This window comes from Mus caroli, chromosome 16, assembly GCF_900094665.2.
Source record: "Mus caroli chromosome 16, CAROLI_EIJ_v1.1, whole genome shotgun sequence".
Taxonomy (NCBI): domain Eukaryota; kingdom Metazoa; phylum Chordata; class Mammalia; order Rodentia; family Muridae; genus Mus; species Mus caroli.
Genome location: NC_034585.1, coordinates 92,042,692 through 92,063,932, shown reverse-complemented (window position 1 = coordinate 92,063,932; position 21,241 = coordinate 92,042,692). Strand labels below are relative to the sequence as shown.

At 46.3% G+C, this 21,241-nt stretch overlaps 1 protein-coding gene across 2 annotated transcripts; it reads left to right on the top strand.

Annotated features, from left to right (window-relative positions):
- Positions 1 to 702: 702 nt before the first annotated feature.
- LOC110311566 (interferon-induced GTP-binding protein Mx1) lies at positions 703 to 19,713 on the top strand. 2 transcript variants are annotated; one of them, XM_029470728.1, is made up of 15 exons: positions 703 to 718; positions 829 to 900; positions 2,667 to 2,857; positions 5,684 to 5,876; positions 7,313 to 7,450; positions 7,740 to 7,894; positions 8,133 to 8,271; positions 9,128 to 9,326; positions 10,650 to 10,728; positions 11,733 to 11,855; positions 12,192 to 12,333; positions 13,641 to 13,799; positions 15,288 to 15,364; positions 16,234 to 16,491; positions 18,472 to 19,713. In XM_029470728.1, the coding sequence occupies exons 3-15, from the start codon at positions 2,855 to 2,857 to the stop codon at positions 18,700 to 18,702; spliced, it is 1,896 nt and encodes a 631-aa protein (XP_029326588.1). In that variant the 5' UTR covers positions 703 to 718; positions 829 to 900; positions 2,667 to 2,854; the 3' UTR covers positions 18,703 to 19,713. The 2 variants fall into 2 exon arrangements, with proteins under 2 accessions (XP_029326588.1, XP_021040612.1); XM_021184953.2 differs by having other exon boundaries at positions 709 to 900.
- Positions 19,714 to 21,241: the final 1,528 nt, after the last annotated feature.

Sequence of the window (21,241 nt, the reverse complement as noted above, 5' to 3'; positions counted from 1 at the left end):
AGAGGTCAAGACCCCATGACAGGGTCACAAGAGCAGCCTGGTGTCTGTCCCGCCAGTTCCCAGGGCAGGCAGCCCAGGGACAGGGCTGCAGAAAGCAAGTCTAAGGGCTCTGAGGAGGACAGACACTGACTTCCCTGAGCTGGGGGATGTTCTCTGCCGAGCAGGGCTCTCCTCTGGAGAGAAGGGCAAGGTGCAGCAGGCCCCAGAAGGCCAGCAACTGTCACCCTCACCAACCCTGAAGCAGCAGTGTGCTCAGACCTCTAAACCTGTTGTCACAAGGGACCCAGAAGGGCTGGCAGGGCTCCTCAGTGATTCCTGGTATGATTTGTCTCTGACCATTCCTAGTGCAGCTGGAACAATCCAGTGAAAAGAGGAAGTTAGTCTAGGTTGTGTTCAACTGAGAGGAGGTCAGGCTGAAGGCTCAGCACAGAGCTGGAAGGGTCCTGGGAAAGCAGGCAGCCATCTGAACTGGTGTCCATACTGCATGTGTCTTGGTGGGCTGAGCCTTCAATATCAATTTCCCAACCTCAGGACCAAGCCAAGGCCCCTCAGGGTCAGTTTCATTTCTGAGCTCCTTTCATATGTGGTGGGGGTGTGGGCACAGCAAGTTCAGGCCTTTTCACTAAGTTTCAATTCTCCTCTGGAAGGGGCGGAGCCAGCACTATTTAAAGAGGTCTGAGCCCTGGCAGCTGCGCACTCTCTCTTCAAGCCTGGAGTGGTGAGTATTGCACAGGATTCTGTGCAGGGATAGAGGATACCTTCTAAGGGTTCTTTGTAGACATGGATGAACTCAGGCAATCTCTTTAAGCTTTGATTCTCCCTGGGAAGGAGTGAAGCCAGCACTGTTTAAAGACACTGGAGCCCAGAAAGCCAAGCACTCTGTCACTAAGCAGGAGACTGGTGAGTATCACCCAGGCCTAGAGGACACCCTATAGCTCAGGACAAGGATGCCTCTGGATTCCTTGTGGATCCTGGAAGGGGGGGGGCACTGTGGAACATTTCTCAGTGCTATTAAAATAAAGGGGTCAGTGTCAGCACAGGTGGAGCTTCTAGGCTAGACACAGTGCTCCACCCAGCTGCTGATTGTGGGGGCAGTCTGAAATTGCTCCCCAAACTGCAATGATCTCTGCTAGGAGGCAGCAGGAGAGGATGGGGTTCCAGGGCCTCTTGGATCTGGGGCTAAGGCCTAGTAGATAAGAAGTTCCAGATTCCCTGCTACCTGGTCCAGGAGTCCATGAGAAATCAGATGGAGGTCTCTTGTTAAGGGGAAGCCAGGTGACCCAGGGTCAGGCTTTGAAGTGCAGACAGGAGCCTGCTTTGGGGACCCTGCTGGAAAGGCTGGCAGAGGATCTGTGTAGAGAAATGCATCTGTCCAGGGACTTCCTGGTCCCTAGACAGGACATGCTCTGGGTTGTCTGAAGACCTACCTCTGCTCAGAGTGCAGGTGTCCCTCAGACCTTCCATTCTCAAAGGCTCAACTGCAGGGGCCATGGAGGGCAGGAACCCTGGAGAGGAAAGTGGCTTTTGAGCCTCTCTGTGGCCACTTTAACACCCTGATGGACCTGGGAAGGCTCTTACTCTTAGCATCTCAGATTCTGGACAGGCATTGTAGTGGGTGTTTAGGGGTCCTGACAGTGAAAGGAACTGGATTCTACTCTCATGCTGTTTCTGTTTCTCACTGTGCTAAGGATATATTCCCAACAGAGGAGTCCTGCCAGGGGGAGCTTTGTCCAGAATAGATGGTATATGGCACAAGAGTACCATTGCCAAATGCCCACTCTCTACTGTAGAGTGGAAGCATAGCAAACCACCTCCAAGTACAGCAGGAATTGGCACAAGCCTGCCTGAGCAGGATGTCTAGAACCCAGCATGCTTGTGATGTGCTTGACCCTGACCTTTAAATGAGGCAGAGACCTGCATGAAATGCTGTGGGGTGCCCTGATGGTCTCTGTGCAATGAGATCTGCAGAGGGAAAGAATTAGGAGAAGCTGCAGAAATGCAGGCCCTGTGTGTTCACCACAAATGGTGTCGTGCTGAAGCCAGGGTTTCTTCCCCTTGATTGGAACAAGATCTAGATGGCTAGAGAAGCTCACTTTAGACTGAAAGTGTAGCTGGCTTCCTGGGCACTGAGTAGGCAGAAGTAGGTATGACCCTTGAGGTTGCTTTGCCTATGGGATCCATCATGTCTCAGAGGTGACTCATCAGAGTTGCACACACTTGTAGTTTGCAGACAGAACCCAGCAGAGAATCAAAAACAAACAAGATGCCCCCAAATCATGTTGTAGACTGGCCACATGTAACCCTTTGTCATGGGTCACAAGCCCTGGGGACCTAATGGTGTCATAAGACCAACTAAAGCAGCCATGGGACAACAGATGAGGGTCAAGGGAGTCTTCATTCTAGAGCCTGAGATCTTCTGGAAATAGGAGGCATTTCAAAGGCAGGGGAGGTAAGAGTTGTGTCTGAAGGAAATTTCTAGAGTGACAGACTCTGTGAGTGGCTTTAGAATCACTCCTCTTTTGTGATCACCCTCCCAATGCATACACAGAATGCATCCTCCTCTTCTAGAAGAGAGAATGATGGGTACTGCAGGAAGCACAGATCCCTGGGATGGACAGAGAAGGTGAGGCAGTTTTAGATATTGGTGTCTCCCATATGTTTCTTAGTCAAGTGCCTGACCCCAGTGGCAAGGCTTCCAGATTCTTCTGAATCAAACCTGTTATATCCAACTGGAATCCTCCTGGAAAACATACAAAGATGAGTTCTTAAGAACGTCAGAAGGAAAGAGCTGATTTCTTCATCCAGTCACTGGATACCAAGTAAACATCCTGATACCTCTGAGGAGAGCCAGACGATGGTGAGCTGCTATTGAAAGTCACTCTCTACAGGATATGAGCTGTGTCTGCCTGAGAAGAGGGTGGGGCCTACAGTTATGTGTGCATGTGGAATGATAGAGAGGAATAAAGACTGTTCCTTCTCTGATGGAGTGGCTTTCTTGAGTTTCTGAGGCAAGATGGAGATCTTGGTCAGCTGCTTACTTTGCTTGGGCCGAGGTGAGAACAACAACCCATCTTTCTTCTTCACTGAATGTTGTTAGTTGCTATCATGGTCTTGGAAACTAGGGGGTTATTAGGGACTGGCAGAGTCCTGGGTGTGATATATTGTTCCTTCCTTGCATGGTTCACTCTCCAGCCTTCCCTGTGAGTTCTTATTGTGATATCCCCTCCCTGGAGAAGCCATGTGATAAATTTTCTTTATTGTTGAATGTTGAACGCTTTTTATATATTCAGGTACAAATCTTTGCTCAGATAGATGCTTTATAAATATTTACTCTTTGACTGTGGCTTGTCTTTGAATTTTTTCCAGCAAGTGTTTAATTATCATGAAGTTGTATTTATTGATAAGTTCTTTTATTAATTTTCCTTGAATCTATGAAAGCAGGGCTGTGCTAGCTAATTTGAAGTCAACTTGACACAAACTAGAATCATCTGAGAAGACTGAATTCAATTGAGAAAATACCCCATCAGAGGCCTGTGGCAAGCTTGTGGTGAACTTTTTTGACTGATGACTGATGTGGGAGAGCCCAGCTCTCTGTGGGCAGTGCAACCCTTTGGGCTAGTGGTCTAGGGTTCTGTAAGAAAGCAGGTGAACAAGTAAGCCGAACTTCAACACGGCCTCTGTTTCAGTTTCTACCTCAAGGTTCCTGCCCTGAGTTCCCGCCCTGACTTAGTGATGAAATGTGATCTGAGAGTTGTAAGCTTCAGTAACCCCCTTCATCTCCAAGTTGCTTTTGGTTGGTGTTTTGTCATTGCAGTAATAAATAAGACAGTTTTATGACTTTTCCACTAAAGTCTGTGATTGGTCATGAATTCATTTTTATGACTTAGAGGTGTGATTCTTTTTCTCTTAAGTATACAACAGTTTTGCCCAACAGAAAGTCTTTACTTCCTTCATATTGCCTTTGCACCTTGTCTACACCCGTTTCATGTAGGGGCTTTTAGGATGGTGTAGTCTGCTCCATTAATGGCCTGTTCTTTTTTGTGAAATACCATACTCTCTTGCTGCAGTTTTTCAACATCTTAGAACTAGAGGCTGCCATCCTCCCTCTTTGTGGTTCTTTCAGAAACATTTTACCTGTTGGAGCAGAATTTAAGCCATTTATATTTAATATGATGTGCTGTTGTTGGTTGAGAACACAGTGCTGCCTGCTTTCTGTGTTAAGTTTCTATTTCCCCCTTTCCTGATACTCTTTACCTTTTTGATTAAACAAGATGTATGTATGTATGTATGTATGTATCTATGTATGTATCTATATCTATCTATATCTATCTATGTATCTATGTATGTATGTATGTATCTATGTATCTATCTATCTATCTATTGTTAGTTTGTTTGCTTGTTTGTTTGTTTGTTTGCTTGCTTGTTTTTGATACTGTGTAGCCCTGGCTGTCCTGAAATTTGCTCTGTAGACCAGGGTGGCTTTAAACCCAGAGAGATCTACCTGCTCTGCCTCTCGAGTGCTGTGGCTGGGATTAAAGGGATGTGCCACCTCTGACACCACCACCCAGCTTAAACACTATATTTTGTGAATGCAGTTCATGCTCTCTGTTGACTGTTTGCTTTTTTAGTGTTTGTACTATACATTTTTAACTTGATAGGGCTATAGCACCTCTGAATGACACAATACCACTTAATGTGTAGGAGGTATAATTAATAGCAATATGATTCCATGTGTTGTCAGCTTCTGTCATGGTCAACACCCAAAAATGCATTGCTGTGGTTTGTGTTTAGGTATCACTTAAGGATGGTGAATTCATAAAAAAATAAAAATAAAAATAAAAAATCTAAAGCAGTCACCATGTGTGGTATTTGGTGCACTGTATGGATTCAGGATTTTTCTCCTGTCATTTTCCCTTTGCACACAGAATGCCTTTCACAGTTCCTGCAGTGCTGGTGTGCTGGGGCTGAATTTGTTTGGGTTTGGATATCTGAAAAAAAAAAACCTGTGTATATTTAGTCATTATATGTATGATTTCATGAAAGCAGCACAGGAGAGGAAAAATTAAGAGTAGGCAATAGTTTGTCTTGTTTGGATCCCAAACTGGCTGTCACATTTTGGTTTTGTTACTCAACTCTCCAACTGTCTTAGGGTTTCTATTCCTGCACAAACATCATGACCAAGAAACAAGTTGGGGAGGAAAGGGTTTATTCAGCTTACACTTCCACATTGCTGTTCATCACCAAAGGAAGTCAGGACTGGAACTGAAGCAGGCCAGGAAGCAGGAGCTGATGCAGAGGCCATGGAGGGATGCTACTTACTGGCTTGCTTCCCCTGGCTTGCTGAGCTTGCTTTCTTATAGAACTCAGGACTACCAGCCCAGGGATGGCACCACCCACAATGCCCTCCCCCCCTCCAAGATCAATAATTAAAAAAATGTCTTACAACTGGATCTCATGGAGGCACCTCCTCAACTGAAGCTCCTTTCTCTGTGATAACTCCAGACTGTGGGAAGTTGACACACAAAACCAGCCAGTACACCAACTCTCTGTTCTCTCATCTGTGTTGTGTTTTGTAGGGATAGTGGCCTCTCTTTAAGTGCCCTATCAGGGGAATGAACTCAGCGGTTATTGCTGGAGCACTTCCAGTGGAGCATAACCTCACTCTTGCTTTCTCCTCATCTAGGAGTCTGTGAACAATCTCTGCAGTCAGTATGAGGAGAAGGTTCAGCCCTGCATTGACCTCATCAACTCCCTGCGGGCTCTGGGTGTGGAGCAGGACCTGGCCCTGCCTGCCATCGCTGTCATTGGGGACCAGAGTTCAGGGAAGAGCTCTGTGCTGGAAGCACTGTCTGGAGTGGCCCTCCCCAGAGGCAGTGGTGAGAGCTCAGTGTACTGTAGGCCCTGGGACTTCAAGGATAGAAACAGGTTCCCTCCCACTTCTGGGTACACAGTAAGATGAAGATCAAGGTGTAGCTTCTCATGGAGTCTTCCTCTTTGGCTTGTGGACAGACTTTCCTCTGTGCAGTCTTATAGTGTCTTCCTATTTTTACAAGAGGGCCAGTCTCAGTTGCTAGGGCTCCACCCATGCAGCGTCTTGAGCCGGTCATCAGCCTAAGTTACCTCCTTTCAGGCTCTGCATCCAACAGAGTCACTATTGATGTTGTGGCGGAACATGTGGGCTAGGAGTGGGAACAGCTTTCAGTCCCTCACACCAATTCATTGCACATTTGTGGATTGTGTGGAATTTCAGTGTGTCGATGTGACTAAGTGTCTGGAACCATGTGTGTTATGATTTCTTTTCTGAGCCCCTCCATGCATGATGACCCATCCATCCCTAAGACACATAAATGTTGGTGTTCAAGTTAGGGATGCTGTTGTTTGAGCTGCAAGTCCCAGGAGGTCAGTGACCCCTCAGTGAGGCCAGAGCTGAGCTGCTCTAACAATGCAGGTAAGATGTGCCAGGCAGGTAAGAATTGGCTGAAGTTTGTAATAGGGGACTGTAAAGCAGCCTGAAAGACACAGTGAGTGCATTTGTAAGGGGTTAGTGGAAACTGCTTGCATATGAATAAAGTCTGGTGTGTCCTAGTTTGCTTTCTGTTGCTGTGACAAAGATCATGACCAAAAGCAACTTGGGAAGAAAAGGGTTCATTTGTCTTACTTGTCCTGATCCCAGTCTATCATTGAGGGAAGCCAAGAGGAGAAGAACTCAAGCAAGGCAGGAACCAGGAAGCAGGAACTAAAGTAGAAGTCATGGAGGGATGCTGCTGACTGGCTTGCTCCTCATGGTTTGCTCAGCTTGCTTTCTTATAGCACCCAGGATCACCTGCCCAGGGATGGCACCACTGACAGCAAGCTGCCCACCCCTCCCACATCAATCATTAGTCAATAATAGGTCTCATAGGCTTGCCAATTGCCCAGGTTGATGGAGGTATTTATCAATTGAAGTTTCCTCTTCCCAGATGACTCTAGCGTCAAACAACCCTAATAAACACGTGGAGCAGCACATCATGATGAAGCAACGAGTCTCCAGCCATTGGCAGCTTTCAAACCCAAATACACAAACATTATCCAGTTCCCAGTAGGCTTAGGGTTAAGCTGAACTTAAGGCATCATGGGTTAGGGTTAGGGTTAGGGTTAGGGTTAGGGTTAGGGTTAGGGTTAGGGTTAGGGTTAGGGTTAGGGTTAGGGTTAGGGTAAGGCCTGAGAGGGTTAAGGTTTCAGTGTTTTCAGATGAATGTGTGAGATGTTGAGGGCCATCTATTTAAGGCCTTTTATGGCAGAGCCCAAGACTGACTTGGCTGTCACCTCTTAGGTATAGTTACCAGGTGCCCTCTGGTGCTGAAACTGAAACAACTCAAGCAGGGAGAAAAATGGAGAGGCAAGATCATCTATAAGGACACCGAGATTAATATATCAAGCCCCTCAAAGGTAGAAAGGGAAATTAATAAAGGTATGTACATGCACACATTTGCTCCTTATTCTGGACAGGGTGGGTGTTCTCATGATGTTCACACTCTACTTAGTGGGCCTTTCTACATTGGGAGCCTTCCCACACTTGGGCCCATGTGCTCTTGAACATCATCATTTAACTTCATGACCTCATTTAGGGCACATGGCCATTGGAATGACTAAACCCTGTTACACATGACCACGTGTATTTCCAGCATACATTCTTCCCCCCCCCCCAAAGTCTCTGGAATGACTCGTAAACTGCCATGGGATTTCTTTTTCATCACCAGCTCAGAATTTGATTGCTGGGGAAAGGTTCCAGATTAGCTCTGAGCTCATTAGCTTGGAGATCAGCTCTCCACATGTCCCAGACTTGACCCTGATTGACCTGCCTGGTATCACAAGGCTGGCTGTAGGTGACCAGCCTAAAGACATCAAACACAAGGTGAGACTCTAGACACACTAGGCTGCAGGGGTCCTGGGGTATGTCCAGGGCTATGTCTAAGAGAGACATTGTGGAAGTGGAAGTAAGAATGGATGACCAGGATTAACCGTGACCTCCAGGTTTGATGGAGACAGGGAGACAGACACTTCCTTCAGGCCTTGAAGGAAGTGGATAGTCAGGACCATCTCACTCTGGATCCTGTCACCATAATTAAGAGTCACCATCTCATTTCTTACAGATCAAGAAACTCATCAGGACATACATCCAAAAACAGGAGACCATCAACCTGGTGGTGGTCCCCAGCAATGTGGACATTGCCACCACAGAGGCTCTGAGCATGGCTCGGGAGGTTGACCCTGATGGGGATAGGACCATAGGTAAGGAAAGTGGGAGATGACAATGGTGTGTGATGCAAGTGAGATACATCTCCTGGATCCAGATAGACCAAGCTCAGGATCTACATGAGGCCAGAGACGGGGAGTCCCCTCATCTCATCTCCCTGGTAGAAGAGGCCTGGAGGAAATCATATCTGCTGAGACTCATTGGGCCAGGAGCCATGGTAAAGTCCATGGCAGAGTGAAGAATGAACAACTGTTGTCTGGGTGGTGGCCATGGAGAGGTGCTCAGGAGTCTGCAGCTGATAGAGGGGGCATCACTGTCTTCACAAAGCAACATACACAAGTCTCTGTGGGTGGGTTTCCACCTTGCATGGGATCTCTAGCGACACTGTCTGCCTCAGCCAAAGATGATGTCTTAGTTAGGATTGCTATTGCTGTGATGAAATATCATGACCAAAAGCAAGTTGGGGAGGAAAGGATTTATTTCAGCTTACACTTCCAGGTAACAGTCCATCAGAGGGAAGTCAGGGCAGGAACTCAAATAGGGCAGGAACCTCGAGCTGAGCTGATGCAGAGGCCATGGAAGGGTGCTGCCTTCTGGCTTTCTGCTTTCTTGTAGAATCCAGGACCATCAGTTCAGGGATGGCACTACCCACAGTGAGCTGGGCTCATTTCCATTAATCACTAGTTAAGAAAAATGCCCTACAGACTTATGGAAACATTTTCTTAATTGAGCTTCTCTCCTCTCAGATGACAGTAGCCTTTGTCAAGTTGGTATAAAACTACCTAGCACAGATGGGAAGAAGCCTTGGGCTGCTGGTGGCCAGTGAGAGTGATGTTTCTCACTGCCCTAGGACTGTGTGTGTCCTCTGATCTATCAATGGCTGATCTATAGGGATATTGACCAAGCCCGATCTGGTGGACAGAGGTGCTGAAGGCAAGGTTGTTGATGTGGTGCGGAACCTGGTATACCATCTGAAGAAGGGCTACATGATAGTCAAGTGCAGGGGTCAGCAGGACATCCAGGAGCAGCTGAGCCTGACTGAGGCTCTTCAGAATGAGCAAGTCTTCTTCCAGGAGCATCCATACTTCAGGTGACTCTGTTATGCTGTCCCATGCAGTTAAAATTACTGGAATTGCTGGTCAAGAACAGACCTGACATTGTGTGTGTGTGTGTGTGTGTGTGTGTGTGTGTGTGTGTGTGTGTAGGGAGAGGAGCATGACCTCACTCTTGCTTTCTCCTCATCTAGAAGTCTGTGAACAATCTCTGCAGTCAGTATGAGGAGAAGGTGCGGAGGGGGGGGGGGGAAGAAATTGAATGCCAAGGAAAACATGTGGAAATCAAAGGACAACTAGTGGAATTGGTTTTCTTGGTGAACTAAGGTGGAGCCAGGATTGAACTCAGACAGTAAGGGTTGGAGGGAGGCACCTCTACCTAGTGAGCCATCTTGCCATCCCTTACCAATTGACCAGCACATTAATTCAATCCAGTAGGAATGTGCTGTTACTCATGGAGGAGCACCCTCTCCCTGCACCTTATAAGTTTAGGAGTGGTAACACTCCTCATGAACACAGATTTTGGATCCATGGAAACAGTGTGGCTTCCTTCCATCTGTAGCTGATGACTTATGCCCTTTCTTGGCTAGGTTGTGTCTCCGTCCATTTCCCTATCATTTCCTATCACATGCATTTGCAGGCATGTATGTCAGTGTGTGAAGACTAGGATCTATATGCATTATGTATATTTTGTATACTGTGTATTACATGTGTGTATGTACCTATGTGTAGCCTATATGAAAAGGTATACATGTGTTAATGTATACTATGTTTACTCACATATAACACATGGAAGGATGTGTTGTATACTTGTGTGTGTGTGTGTTTATGTGTATCACACATGGATGGGGATGTGTGTGCTATAACATAACTGTAGTGTACATGTGTTTTGTGGAGAACAGATTTTACTCTGATTATTACATGAGCTGAGGGGGATCATTGTAGCCCATTGTGGAACTATCCAAACTGATTCCCCTGCATCATCCTGCAAACCACTTTTTGTTTTGTTTTGTTTTGTTTTGTTTTGTTTTGTTTTGTTTTGTTTTGTTTTGTTTTATTTTATTTTGTTTTGTTTTGTGAGACAGGATTTCTCTGTATAGCTCTGGCTATCCTGGAACTAACTCTGTAGACCAGGCTAGCCTCGAACTCAGAAATCTGCCTGCCTCTGCCTCCCATGTGCTGGGATTAAAGGTATGTGCCACCACTGTCCAGCACAAATCCACTTCTAAGTACTCCATGAGCACCAATCTTAAGGTATCCCATTCACTGATAGTACCCAAACTGTCCTGATCTTCCCCGCAGCAGGTTGCAGACTTGTTTTCTGGCCAGGTTTGATAGAACCCTCTCTTCTGTTCCCTTAGAATTCTTCTGAAAGATGGGAAGGCCACAGTGCCCTGCCTGGCAAAGAGACTGACCGAGGAGCTCACCTCCCACATCTGTGTAAGCAGGGGTGGCTGTGTGTTCCTCAGGCTAAACTGGGACTGGGACAGGGACAGTCCTGGGCACACAAGCTAGTAGATATTCCTTTTGTAGACATGTTGTGTTGGGAATTGGTGACTCCAGCATGGTTCCTACTGCTGTCACTCTGAGTTCTTGGTGGCATGACTGTGATCACTTCACTCTGGGGTTGATCATGGGAGCTTGAGTTCAAGATGGGTTCTTCAGATAGAAGCCATGTTCATTCTTCTCTGGTTTGGTGGAATTTGCATCTCAAAATGCCTTAGTTCTCCACCTGGGGAGTGATTGAGTTGTCAAACCTGCTTGAGGACTGGCAGTGGGCAGATACTCAGCATTGCTCTTCTTCCCCTGGACTCTTCCTGTGTTCAAAGTCTTCCTATAGCCCCCAGGATGCAGGTGGAGATCTGCATCCCCCCCCACCTCAGGACCATGATCTTTAGTGACCTTCTCTGGGCCTCTTTGATGTAGACAGAGATGGATTCTCATTGAGCTTTATGCCTCAAGCTGCCTGGGGACAGCAGAGCTGTAGAGATCATGGAAGAAAACCCAAGAGTTGAGGGAACTTATGGTAGTCCAGTTGTTCTTGTTTGAGAAGCTACTAGAAAGTGCTTGTGAGGGGTCTCTCTGCAGAGAGTTCATGTTTGACATGTAAAGAACTGCCCCGGGCTGATTCTTTTAAGTAAAATCCATGTATAGTAAGCAATGTTATGGAGTTGTATTTCCAGAACTGGTGTGTGGGTGGACCTGGGTGGAAATGGTGTGTCTAAAACACTGGTGTGCAACAGAGAAATCTTCAGAGGCTGTCAGAATATTATGCACATTCTCTGTGGTGGCATGAAATCATATCTGCCGAGGCTCATAGCTGAGGAGACACAGAATGAGGGGATGAGCTGCTTGTGTCACAGCCATGCTTCTGAGTAGCCTTGGGGCCTCCTTCACATTCCCACTCTGTATTTGCATGTCTCACTCATCTCTTTCCATTTCAGAAATCACTGCCACTATTGGAAGGTCAAATAAAGAGCAGTTTTCAGAGTACAATCAAGGAGCTGCAGAAGTACGGTGCAGACATACCAGAAGATGACAGTATGAGGATGTCCTTTCTGGTGAATGTGAGCATCAGTTGTGACTTCCATGGAGGACTCCTGCATCACTATCTCACAGGGATCTCTTGGGTCCTCCCCCTACTAAGACTAACAGAAACATATTCTGTCCAGCAGTATTACCACAAGAGGACAAGCACTGATGGGTGGAACCAGGGTGAAGCTTTCAGGGACTGTGCAATGTGCAGAAGAGTCCTCTTTCAGGATACAAAACGGGGGGTGGGGGTGGGGATGGAGAGGCTGGGATTTCCCAACACCCAAAAACTTTTCTTCCCATGATGCAACCCTCAAGGTATGCATGTTCTTTATCCAACTGGCCTTATATATGAATTACCTCCTACACAGAAAATCAGTGCCTTCAATAGGAATATCATGAATTTGATACAAGCACAGGAACCCGTATCAAAGGGAGACAGCCGGTTGTTTACCAAATTGCGAAATGAGTTTCTTGCTTGGGATGATCATATTGAGGAACATTTTAAAAAAGGTGAGTGTCTATTTGGGTAGGTATGCTTCATACTTCAGTAACTTGAATTCGATTGCTAAAGGTAAAGAAGGTCTTGTCTACAGTTCAAGGTCAAGGCACCAGAAGGTGAGGTGTCAGGTAAGGGCGCCATCTCTGCTCTCAAGTCTGTACCATCTAGCCTGGTCCTTGTGTGAGGAAGATGGGAACTAGCTTCCTTTGGCCTTTGTTCGGAGGACACACATTTCCGTGAGGGTGAGGCCAGGATGTCCTGATCATGTCTTAAAGGCCCATCTTTAATGCCAGCACAATAAGGATGAAGTTATGAACTGGAAGTCATGTTACTCCCACAGCAGTGACTCCAGGAAACACCACAGACCTGGGGTTTGGAGGACATTTGGGAGTGTTATGCTGAGAACGAGAAGGGCTGGAGTGTGGGCATAGGAGCCATATTTGCTCTGCTTTGAGTCCCAGGCTCCAGGCTAACTTTCCTTGATTCTTAAGAAGTTCTAGTGAAAAATGCAGGTTAATCATTATAGTTAACCATGGCTTCTAGAAGGATCTATGCTCCTTGAGTACAGAGCAGATGTACATGGTGTGTATATAGGTATACGGAAAGCACAGCCATGACCACAGGGCTGGAGAGAGGGAAGAGAGGGAAGAGAGGGAAGAATTGATTAATGATGAGGTTGGCAGTTCCATAAGGTAACAGAAAGGTGTCAGAAACCTTCAGTTTGGGTCGTAGCATAGACCTCTGATATGCTAGAAGTCACTGGCATGTCCATTGTAAATGAGTCCTATTGCCTGTGAAATGCCAACATTTCCTATGGGACTGCCTTCCCATCTGAGAGGGATAGAACACAGCCAGGTCTTCACAAAGGAAGCCTTGGGAAGGTCTGTGCCCGATGGGCTGTCTCTCACAAATATTGTTATGGAAATAGGAAGAGGAGCTAAGCATTTCATTTTATGTATACTTGGGCCATCCAGGTGCTTGCCTGCCCACCCTGTAGACCCTTATTCAGAGCACTGCCTATTCCCACCATGTGCTTTGACCCCTCTCTGGTCAAATCCAGATGGGCTCATAAACCCTCACACACAAGGTTGTTTTGTGGTCATGTCTTCCTCTGGTTTCCTCTTGCTGGATCCTGCTTTCACCTTTGCTTCAACTGAGGGAAGTGACCTTTGACCCTGTTTCCTTATTATAGTTTCAGAGGAACAGGTCAACATTTATTTCATTTAATTTTTTTCACTGGTATTCATCTTTTCAGAAAGACTAGAGTGGAGGGTTTTTATTTTTATGGTTTTTGCAAAAACAATTTTTCCAACCCTAGATTCTCCTGAGGTACAAAGCAAGATGAAAGAATTTGAAAATCAGTATCGTGGCCGGGAGCTGCCAGGGTTTGTGGACTACAAGGCATTTGAGAGCATCATCAAAAAGCAAGTCAAAGCCCTGGAAGAGTCTGCTGTGAACATGCTGCGCAGGGTCACTAGTGAGTAGTGTTCTGAGTCACTGGGGAATCCTACACAAGGTTACTGAGGAACCCTGCACAGGGTCACTAGGCAGTAGTGTGTAGGGTTGCTTCTGAGTGTTACACAGGGTCACTAGGCAGTAATGTGTAGGGTTGCTTCTGAGTGTTGCACAGGGTCACTAGGCAGTACTGCACAGGGTTGTTGGTGAGTGGTGGACAGGGTCATTAGGCAGTACTGTACAAGGTTGCTGGTGAACATTGCACAGGGTCACTGAGATACACTGCTACCATACTTATCATTTTATTTCTGGGGTAGGAGACATTAGCACCTCAGGACAGTGCTACACCTCAGAGTGGCCCTCTTGGGCTGGTTCTAGGTAGGTGGCAGGTTTTCTGTGCTCCAGATGCCACTGTGGTGTTCAGGAATTCAGTATGTTCTGATCTTATGGACACAGGGATTTGCTGTCAGAAGACAGAGTCACCTAACTTCCTAGATCCTTACTTTGATCCTGGAAAAAGCACAGCCAGAGTTTTTCATAGGAGGTGAAGCTGGTCCTTACCCATTGCAGGGCTTCTGCCTCAGCCTCCCTCTCCCTGTGTAAGCAGTAGCCCTATCTCTTGGGCTCAGCGCCAGTTCACTTGACTGTCCAGCCGAAGCCTCCTTGAACTTCACCTACTTCCTGCACTACTGACTACTGGAGTTGATGCAGAGCACTTAAGTCCCAAGAGAGTGTCCCTCATTACAGCAGCACCATCAAAGCCAACAGTTCTCTTGGCTGGCCCTCTGAATTCTTGCAACCCTCTTCGTAGAGTTGGTGATCAAAGAACTTGGGAGCAAGCTTCACTGACGCTGTATATCAGGAGGAAATTACAAAGGACCCTCCCATGGATAACAAAGAGTGGTGACCCTCAGAGTAGGTCAGCTGGCAGCCCTTAGCAGGTGTTGCAGGGTGTGCTCTGTGTACTGTGGCTGAGGTATCTGTGTTAGATTGTGGTTCTCCCAGAGCATCCTGTGGTTCTGCCAGGTGACTGTGTCTACAACTATCCTGCATGACATAGAGGCTTTAGTCACTTCTGTGACAACTTTCACAGACAGAAGTAAATTATCCGGAGGAAAGGAACTAAAGTTCATTTTCTAATTTCTGTTAGTAACTCTTGGGTTCATTTCATGCAGATGACCAGGCACTTAGGGCTCACAGGCAGGAATGAGATGGAGGCAGCAGGTTTTTACCAGGAAGTGCTGTATTTTTAATTTGCTAGAAATATCCTTGGAAGCTGGTTAGGATACAGGGCATAAGCCATGACAAGAGGTAGAGAGATTTCAGATACTTGTGTAGCTGCTGAGCCACAGAGCATACCCTCCCCTGTCTTCACAGGGGGAAAAGGAAAAGACAGAGAGAGAATAAGAAGAAAGCTGTTTTTTAGCCACATTAACATTACTTTCCTTCCCAGTCTATACAGAGTATAGATGGTCTTGTCAATATTGAACTTTTTTTTCTCTTTCATCAGAGATGGTCCAAACTGCCTTCGTAAAGGTTTTATCAAATGATTTTGGTGATTTTTTAAACCTCTACCGTACTGCTAAGGTAAATCCAAATACATTTTATTTTTAAGAGAATAATAAATAAGCATGACATGGAACCAGATTTCTTGGTTTGAGACCTTTCCAACTTTCTTGTGTCTGTTAAGAGAAGTGAAGACTCAAATATGTGTTCGTGTCTTCAAGACAATGTAACAACAGGCCTTCTGGTTAAAACGGGTTTGAGAACAGAAAGAGGGGAGGGGGATGAATTCAGAGACCGCAGGTCCAGAAAGCCTTGTCAGGCAGAAGCATATTTCCATGCAGAGAAAGTGGCCCTAACTCTGAACACTCCACAGGAACATGAAATATAATAAAAGTGGGAGGAACCTGTTTGCCGTTCTTGACGTTCCTTGAGAAATGTTTACTTATGGCCGAGTGCATAGCAAGAAGAGCCTGACAGAGGGTTTGCTCTGGCTTACAGTTTGAAGAGACACAGTCTGTGATGCCAGAGAAGGCTGTGATGCCTACACTCAGCTCTTTGTCCTTTTTACTTACTCTAGAACTCCAATCCATGGGATAATGTTGCCCCAATAGGGCGGGTCTTCCCAGCTCATTTAAACCTCCCTGGAAACATTGTCATACTAAGAGACTAGTTTCCTGAGTGATTCTAAATTCAATCAGGTTGACATTAGAGACTGAGTCTCACAGCTGAGGGGAGACTCACTTCTGGCTCGGGCTTCCCCTGGTTCCTACCCTTAGCCAGTAGAATAGTATAGAGAAGCTGATCAAGGGGGTCCTGGGGCTGTTCCCAGGTGATACCTGTGTTTGGTCTTGCTGGGCGGTCTGATTCTCATGGATGCATCAAGCAGCCTGTGTTCTTACTCTCTGTTATGCCTTTCTTGAAGGTTGTTGACTGTATTTCTCTCCCTGCAGTCCAAAATTGAAGACATAAGATTAAACCAAGAAAAAGAAGCTGAAAAACTGATCCGAATTCACTTCCAGATGGAACAGATTGTCTACTGCCAGGACCAGGTTTACAAGGAAACCTTGAAGACGATCGAGAAGGAAGCTGAGGAAGAGAAGACTGGGGTGATAGTTATAAACTTGGATACCTCTCAAAATAACTCTCAGTTTCCTCAAAAGGAGTTCACTACCAAGGAGATGACCCAGCACCTGAAAGCCTACTACCAGGTAAATGCAGGAATGCTCCCAGCTGGGCTCCCAGCCCATTCCCTTTCCTTCGGGGTGCCTTTCCATATAGGGGTGTGTGTGTAAGTTAGTCACAGCAGATTCCTGAGGCCAGGGGGATTCCTTCCTCACTGGGAACGTCAAGCTTCACAACTGACTATCAGAGGCCTTGGCCACAAACGGGTGAGGGGTGTTATCTCCCAGGGCCAGCTGGCAGTCTCCATAGCTCACTTCTACAGTATGAGCCCCAGAGAGACCTAGCTCAGTAGTGGGAGGGCTATTTCCCCAAACTGTGTTTGTTTTATTTTAAGCAGACTTTGCCTTTCTGGGATTTTTTAGCATAGTGCCTAGGGTCTTCTTGTCCCTCTTAAGCTGCTTCAGAGTGGTAATTTAAAAATTAATTTATTTTTTTTAAGGCAAGGTCTCTTTCTATGGCTCAGGCAGGCTTGGGACTCACTTGCATAGTTTAGGGTGGCCCCAGATTCCTGGGGGGTCCTCCTGCTTCAGACTCCCAGAATTTCACTACACCTCTAACCTACCTGGATGTCTTAGTTTTCAGCATCAAGCAGGCTCAGGTATTGGCATGTGTCCTTGGAGGGTATTCTGTTGCACACTGTGAAAGGCTCTGTGGCTATGTGTACCTCTGCCCTGTACACTAGGTGCTGTGTTGCTTGGTTGGTAGCTTTTCAGTATTTCAGGGCCAGTGTGGTCCTCTCAGGGTAGCTTTTGTGTGTCTAGTGTGCCACGCAGGTTGGCTTTCTAGGACCCTATAGCTTTCTTACCTTCTTTGCTTTAATTCTGGTAAAGCATGTACAACAGAAGCCTTTCCAACTCAACCACTGTTTGGCGTCACAACTTAGAGACAGTAAGAACCTTTACATTAGCACTATGGCCTTCCAGAACACTTCATTTGCCATAAACAACATTGAATGCATTAAATATTGACTCCAGTTTTCTCCACCCCCAGCTGCCACTTTTTTAGTATCTGGGAGTCTGACCACTCCAGGAATCTCTTACCAGTATAATCACATCACAGAGCACCTGTCCTTCCTGACTGGCTCATTTCTTCAAACATAATGAAAAGGTCTCTGCACGTTGTAGCAGAAGTCAGGGGCTTGTGTCTGCAGGTATCAGCCCTTTTTCCCAGCTGTGGCCCTGCCTCCCCTAGAGGTGTCCATATCTGGGTGTCTGAGATGCTCATTCCTTGCATCACTAATCTCTCTTTCCCACTTTCATATGGAGATGAGCCACATTCCTGCGGTCTTTGGTCCTAAAATATACTTATGCTGCACGTAATCTTGCAATGTGTCCTTAAACTGTCAACTAGGCACTTATAATCTGCCTAACTTCCTTTTACTCCATCTTTTGATAAGGTGAGTTGACTTAACCATCTCCAGAGGTTATGGTATCTGCATCCCAGGGAAGAAACTGAGTCTCAGAGAATTACCTTCCTTGCAGAACCATCATATGAGTACTGAGTATTTAAGACACTACCCTGTCGCAGAACAGGGAGAGTTGGGTATACTGTGGGGCTGGGAGAGAATCCTTCCCCTCCCCCCCAACCCCCCAGTTGGAGACTGACTTCCTTCAGGTAGCTAATTAAGGGCTCTGCCTGGGGCTTTGTATAACCCTGCTTCCTGCTGCTGAGAAGTCTGAGGCTTTATGAAGACAGATGCAATGCAGTCAGCAGAGAGACCTGCCATTTGCAAATAGAGTTGGGCTATCTGTAGACTACCTTCCAGCTCATTTTAGCCTTTTCTATTGAAGGCCCATCTACTTGATGTTCAGGGAAGCTAGTAGGCAGATTCCAACAATGTGATACCTGTCCAGGTCATGCTCTGTCTGTATGCTCATGGAGCTGAGCCTGGGCTAGAATCATGCATCTGTTAGGATATCCATTCTTGGAAATCTGGACCCTTCTGGGACTCATAGGAGATCTTTCTTTCCACTTTCAACCCCTTGAGACCTGTCTCTTACTTCCAGGAGTGCAGAAGGAATATTGGGAGACAGATCCCTCTGATTATCCAGTACTTCATCCTGAAAACATTTGGGGAGGAAGTAGAGAAAACGATGCTTCAGCTTTTACAGGACACCAGTAAGTGCAGCTGGTTCCTGGAGGAGCAGAGTGACACCAGAGAGAAGAAGAAGTTCCTGAAGAGGCGGCTTTTAAGGCTGCATGAGGCTCGGCAGAAGCTTGCCAAATTCTCCGATTAACCAGGCTAGCTACATGGCTTTCTTGGTCGCTGCGCAATGATCCTTTAGCTGCTTACCTTATGTCAGAATGTTGCCTTTAGGCTGTGGAAGCAAGCAAGCCCTTTGCAAACTCTGAGGAGATGAGGAGAGAGGAGCTATGGAGAGTCATTCTACTTCAGCAGGAAGACATGACCCTATCAAAGCCTAGGAGGATGGCACCTCTCAAGATCCTGCTCCTAACTGTCTTTTCTTTGTCAGGAGGATGTACTGGCTGAGCACCTCAGAAGGGTCGGCTTCTGGTTTTGTACTGTCCTGTCTGGAAGCAGTGTGAGAGGTGCCACAGGGTCCTGGTAGGACAGCTCTTTGTAGGCATATATTTTTTGCAAAAATTTTAACAAGGATTCCACCTCTCTTTTAGCCCACCACCCATCAGAGGTAGTGGAAGAGAAAAGTAAGTTATTAGGCTATGGAGGAAGTGGACCTGTTCAGCAATAGTTCTTTGGGGGCGAGCTCAGTCTTCCTTGGCAGCAGTTCAGATCCATAGCAAACATCAAATATGACTCAGCAGCTGCAGACCAGTCCTCTAGGCAGGCAGATACCACATACAACCAGCGGCTATAGTCCAGTCCTTTCCACAGGCAGAAACGAAGCATGAATCAGCAACTGATCTTGATGAAAGCTTGCCATCTAGCCTGAGGTGAGGCTGCAGAAGCAACAAACTGCTGCAGGAACCTCACAAGTAGTTCTTAGGTGAGTTTCTCTCAATGGCAGTGTTACCACAAGTGGAGCTCAACTATGTAAGGCAAACCATTCCATGCATGTTGATAGTGAAGAATAGCTAGGCAGAGCAAATCAAGCCAAGGCTCAGTTGCTCATCTCAGACTGTTTGTGAGGTCATATTTATACTCCTTCATCATGGGTCCTTTCATGTATTTGCAATATCATATGAAATCATCCTTTCAGCTGTGTCTGCTTCAGGGAAACATTCTTTCATGTGTTTGCTTCAGCAAGACATCCTTTCACCTGTGTACCCCAGCAAAACATCATTTGATATAACTAACTTTCCAAGGAAACTAGAAATTTCCACTTTAGCGCTTCCAATAAAATTCTTGCTAAGTGGCACTTGCATGATTTGTCTTTTATTTGGGGGAGGGGCTGAACCCCACAAGAAGGGGAGCAGGTAGGGGCAGAGGAAGGTGCACTGAGTCCACCCTTCCTGATAGGGGAGATAGAACAAGGAGATAGATCAAGTGTTTCCAAGGGACCACAGGGTGGTCAGTGTGAACAGACAAAATAGTGGTGATAATCATCTGTTCTTAGCTACCAGTGTAGGCTGAGAAACCATAAAGAAATGTTAAATGTCCCATTTAAGCAGAAAACACATGCTGACAGAAGCCAAGAACAGCCACTTTGGGTTCTCCTATGTGAAAAACCAGGTCCATCTTTCCTGTCCAAGTTCCCAGGACAACAGGGTACCACTTTTAAGGTAGCATCTCTGACATCATGAAGTAGTATGAACTTTGGGAAGAAGCTTATGAGCATAGATGCTGGGCTCAGTCTTGGGCTGCCTAAAGATGTAGAACCCAATAGAGAGGTCAACGTGGTGGGCCTCAAGGACTCTGTGGGAGGGGAAGGCCAGGTGAGGCCCTTCTAGGAGTCATGTGAAAGTTGGGTCCCCAGAGGAGCAGTTAAGACAGGGACATGTCACTCTTAGCTTCTATAGCACCTCACACCAGCCCAACCTGGTAAGCAACCCTGACATTCTCAAATTAACAGGGAGCTCCAATGTGGCCCTGTGCTAGGATTAAACACATTAGTGATTAACTAAGAATCACCCATAATGCATTTGTGTCACATTAAGGAAAGAAAAGTCCTTCCCCCTAGAGTCATTTAACAGAGAGCAAGTCCTGATTGAAATTCTTCACTTCATGATTCCCATGTCTTCTGTCTTCTGTCTGTCCGTTTTGGGAGTCTGATTCTGTCCTGCCTTTAGGCTGCCTTGTGACTCTGTCTTTATGTCTGTGTATCTGCCACTGATAAAGGACTTGGCTTTGTATTTATCGAACAGCACAAAAAACATCATATGTTGAAGGAATAAGATGCTGGTTTACAGAAATCTTTAACAGAGTTTTACAAGGGACCAAGTTACAGGCTCGAATCTGCTCCAAACAATCCCAACTGACCCAGACAACAAATAGTACTACAACATCATTGTTTATCAACCAATACCCATAAATGCTTATTCATTTTAGAAGGCCTCTGTATTTTCTGTTTTCAGCAAATGACACATATCTAGTTCCGGGTCAGGGCCATTGAAAAGGACACAACTTAAGATTATGTAGCTGTGCTGTCACTAGTCTGAAGGGTCAGACTTTTTTTCCCCTAGCCAGTGTGCACCTGAGCTGCAAAGAAAAACCCTAAAACACAACCAGATCAAACTGTGTGTCAAGGCAGGGCACAGTCTATGTGTGGTTCTCCTGGAAGTCCCACCTAGTTTCTCTGCTCCTCATCAGGTTGGCAGGCTGTCTGAGGTTACACTTGTCTGAAGAAGATGGAATTA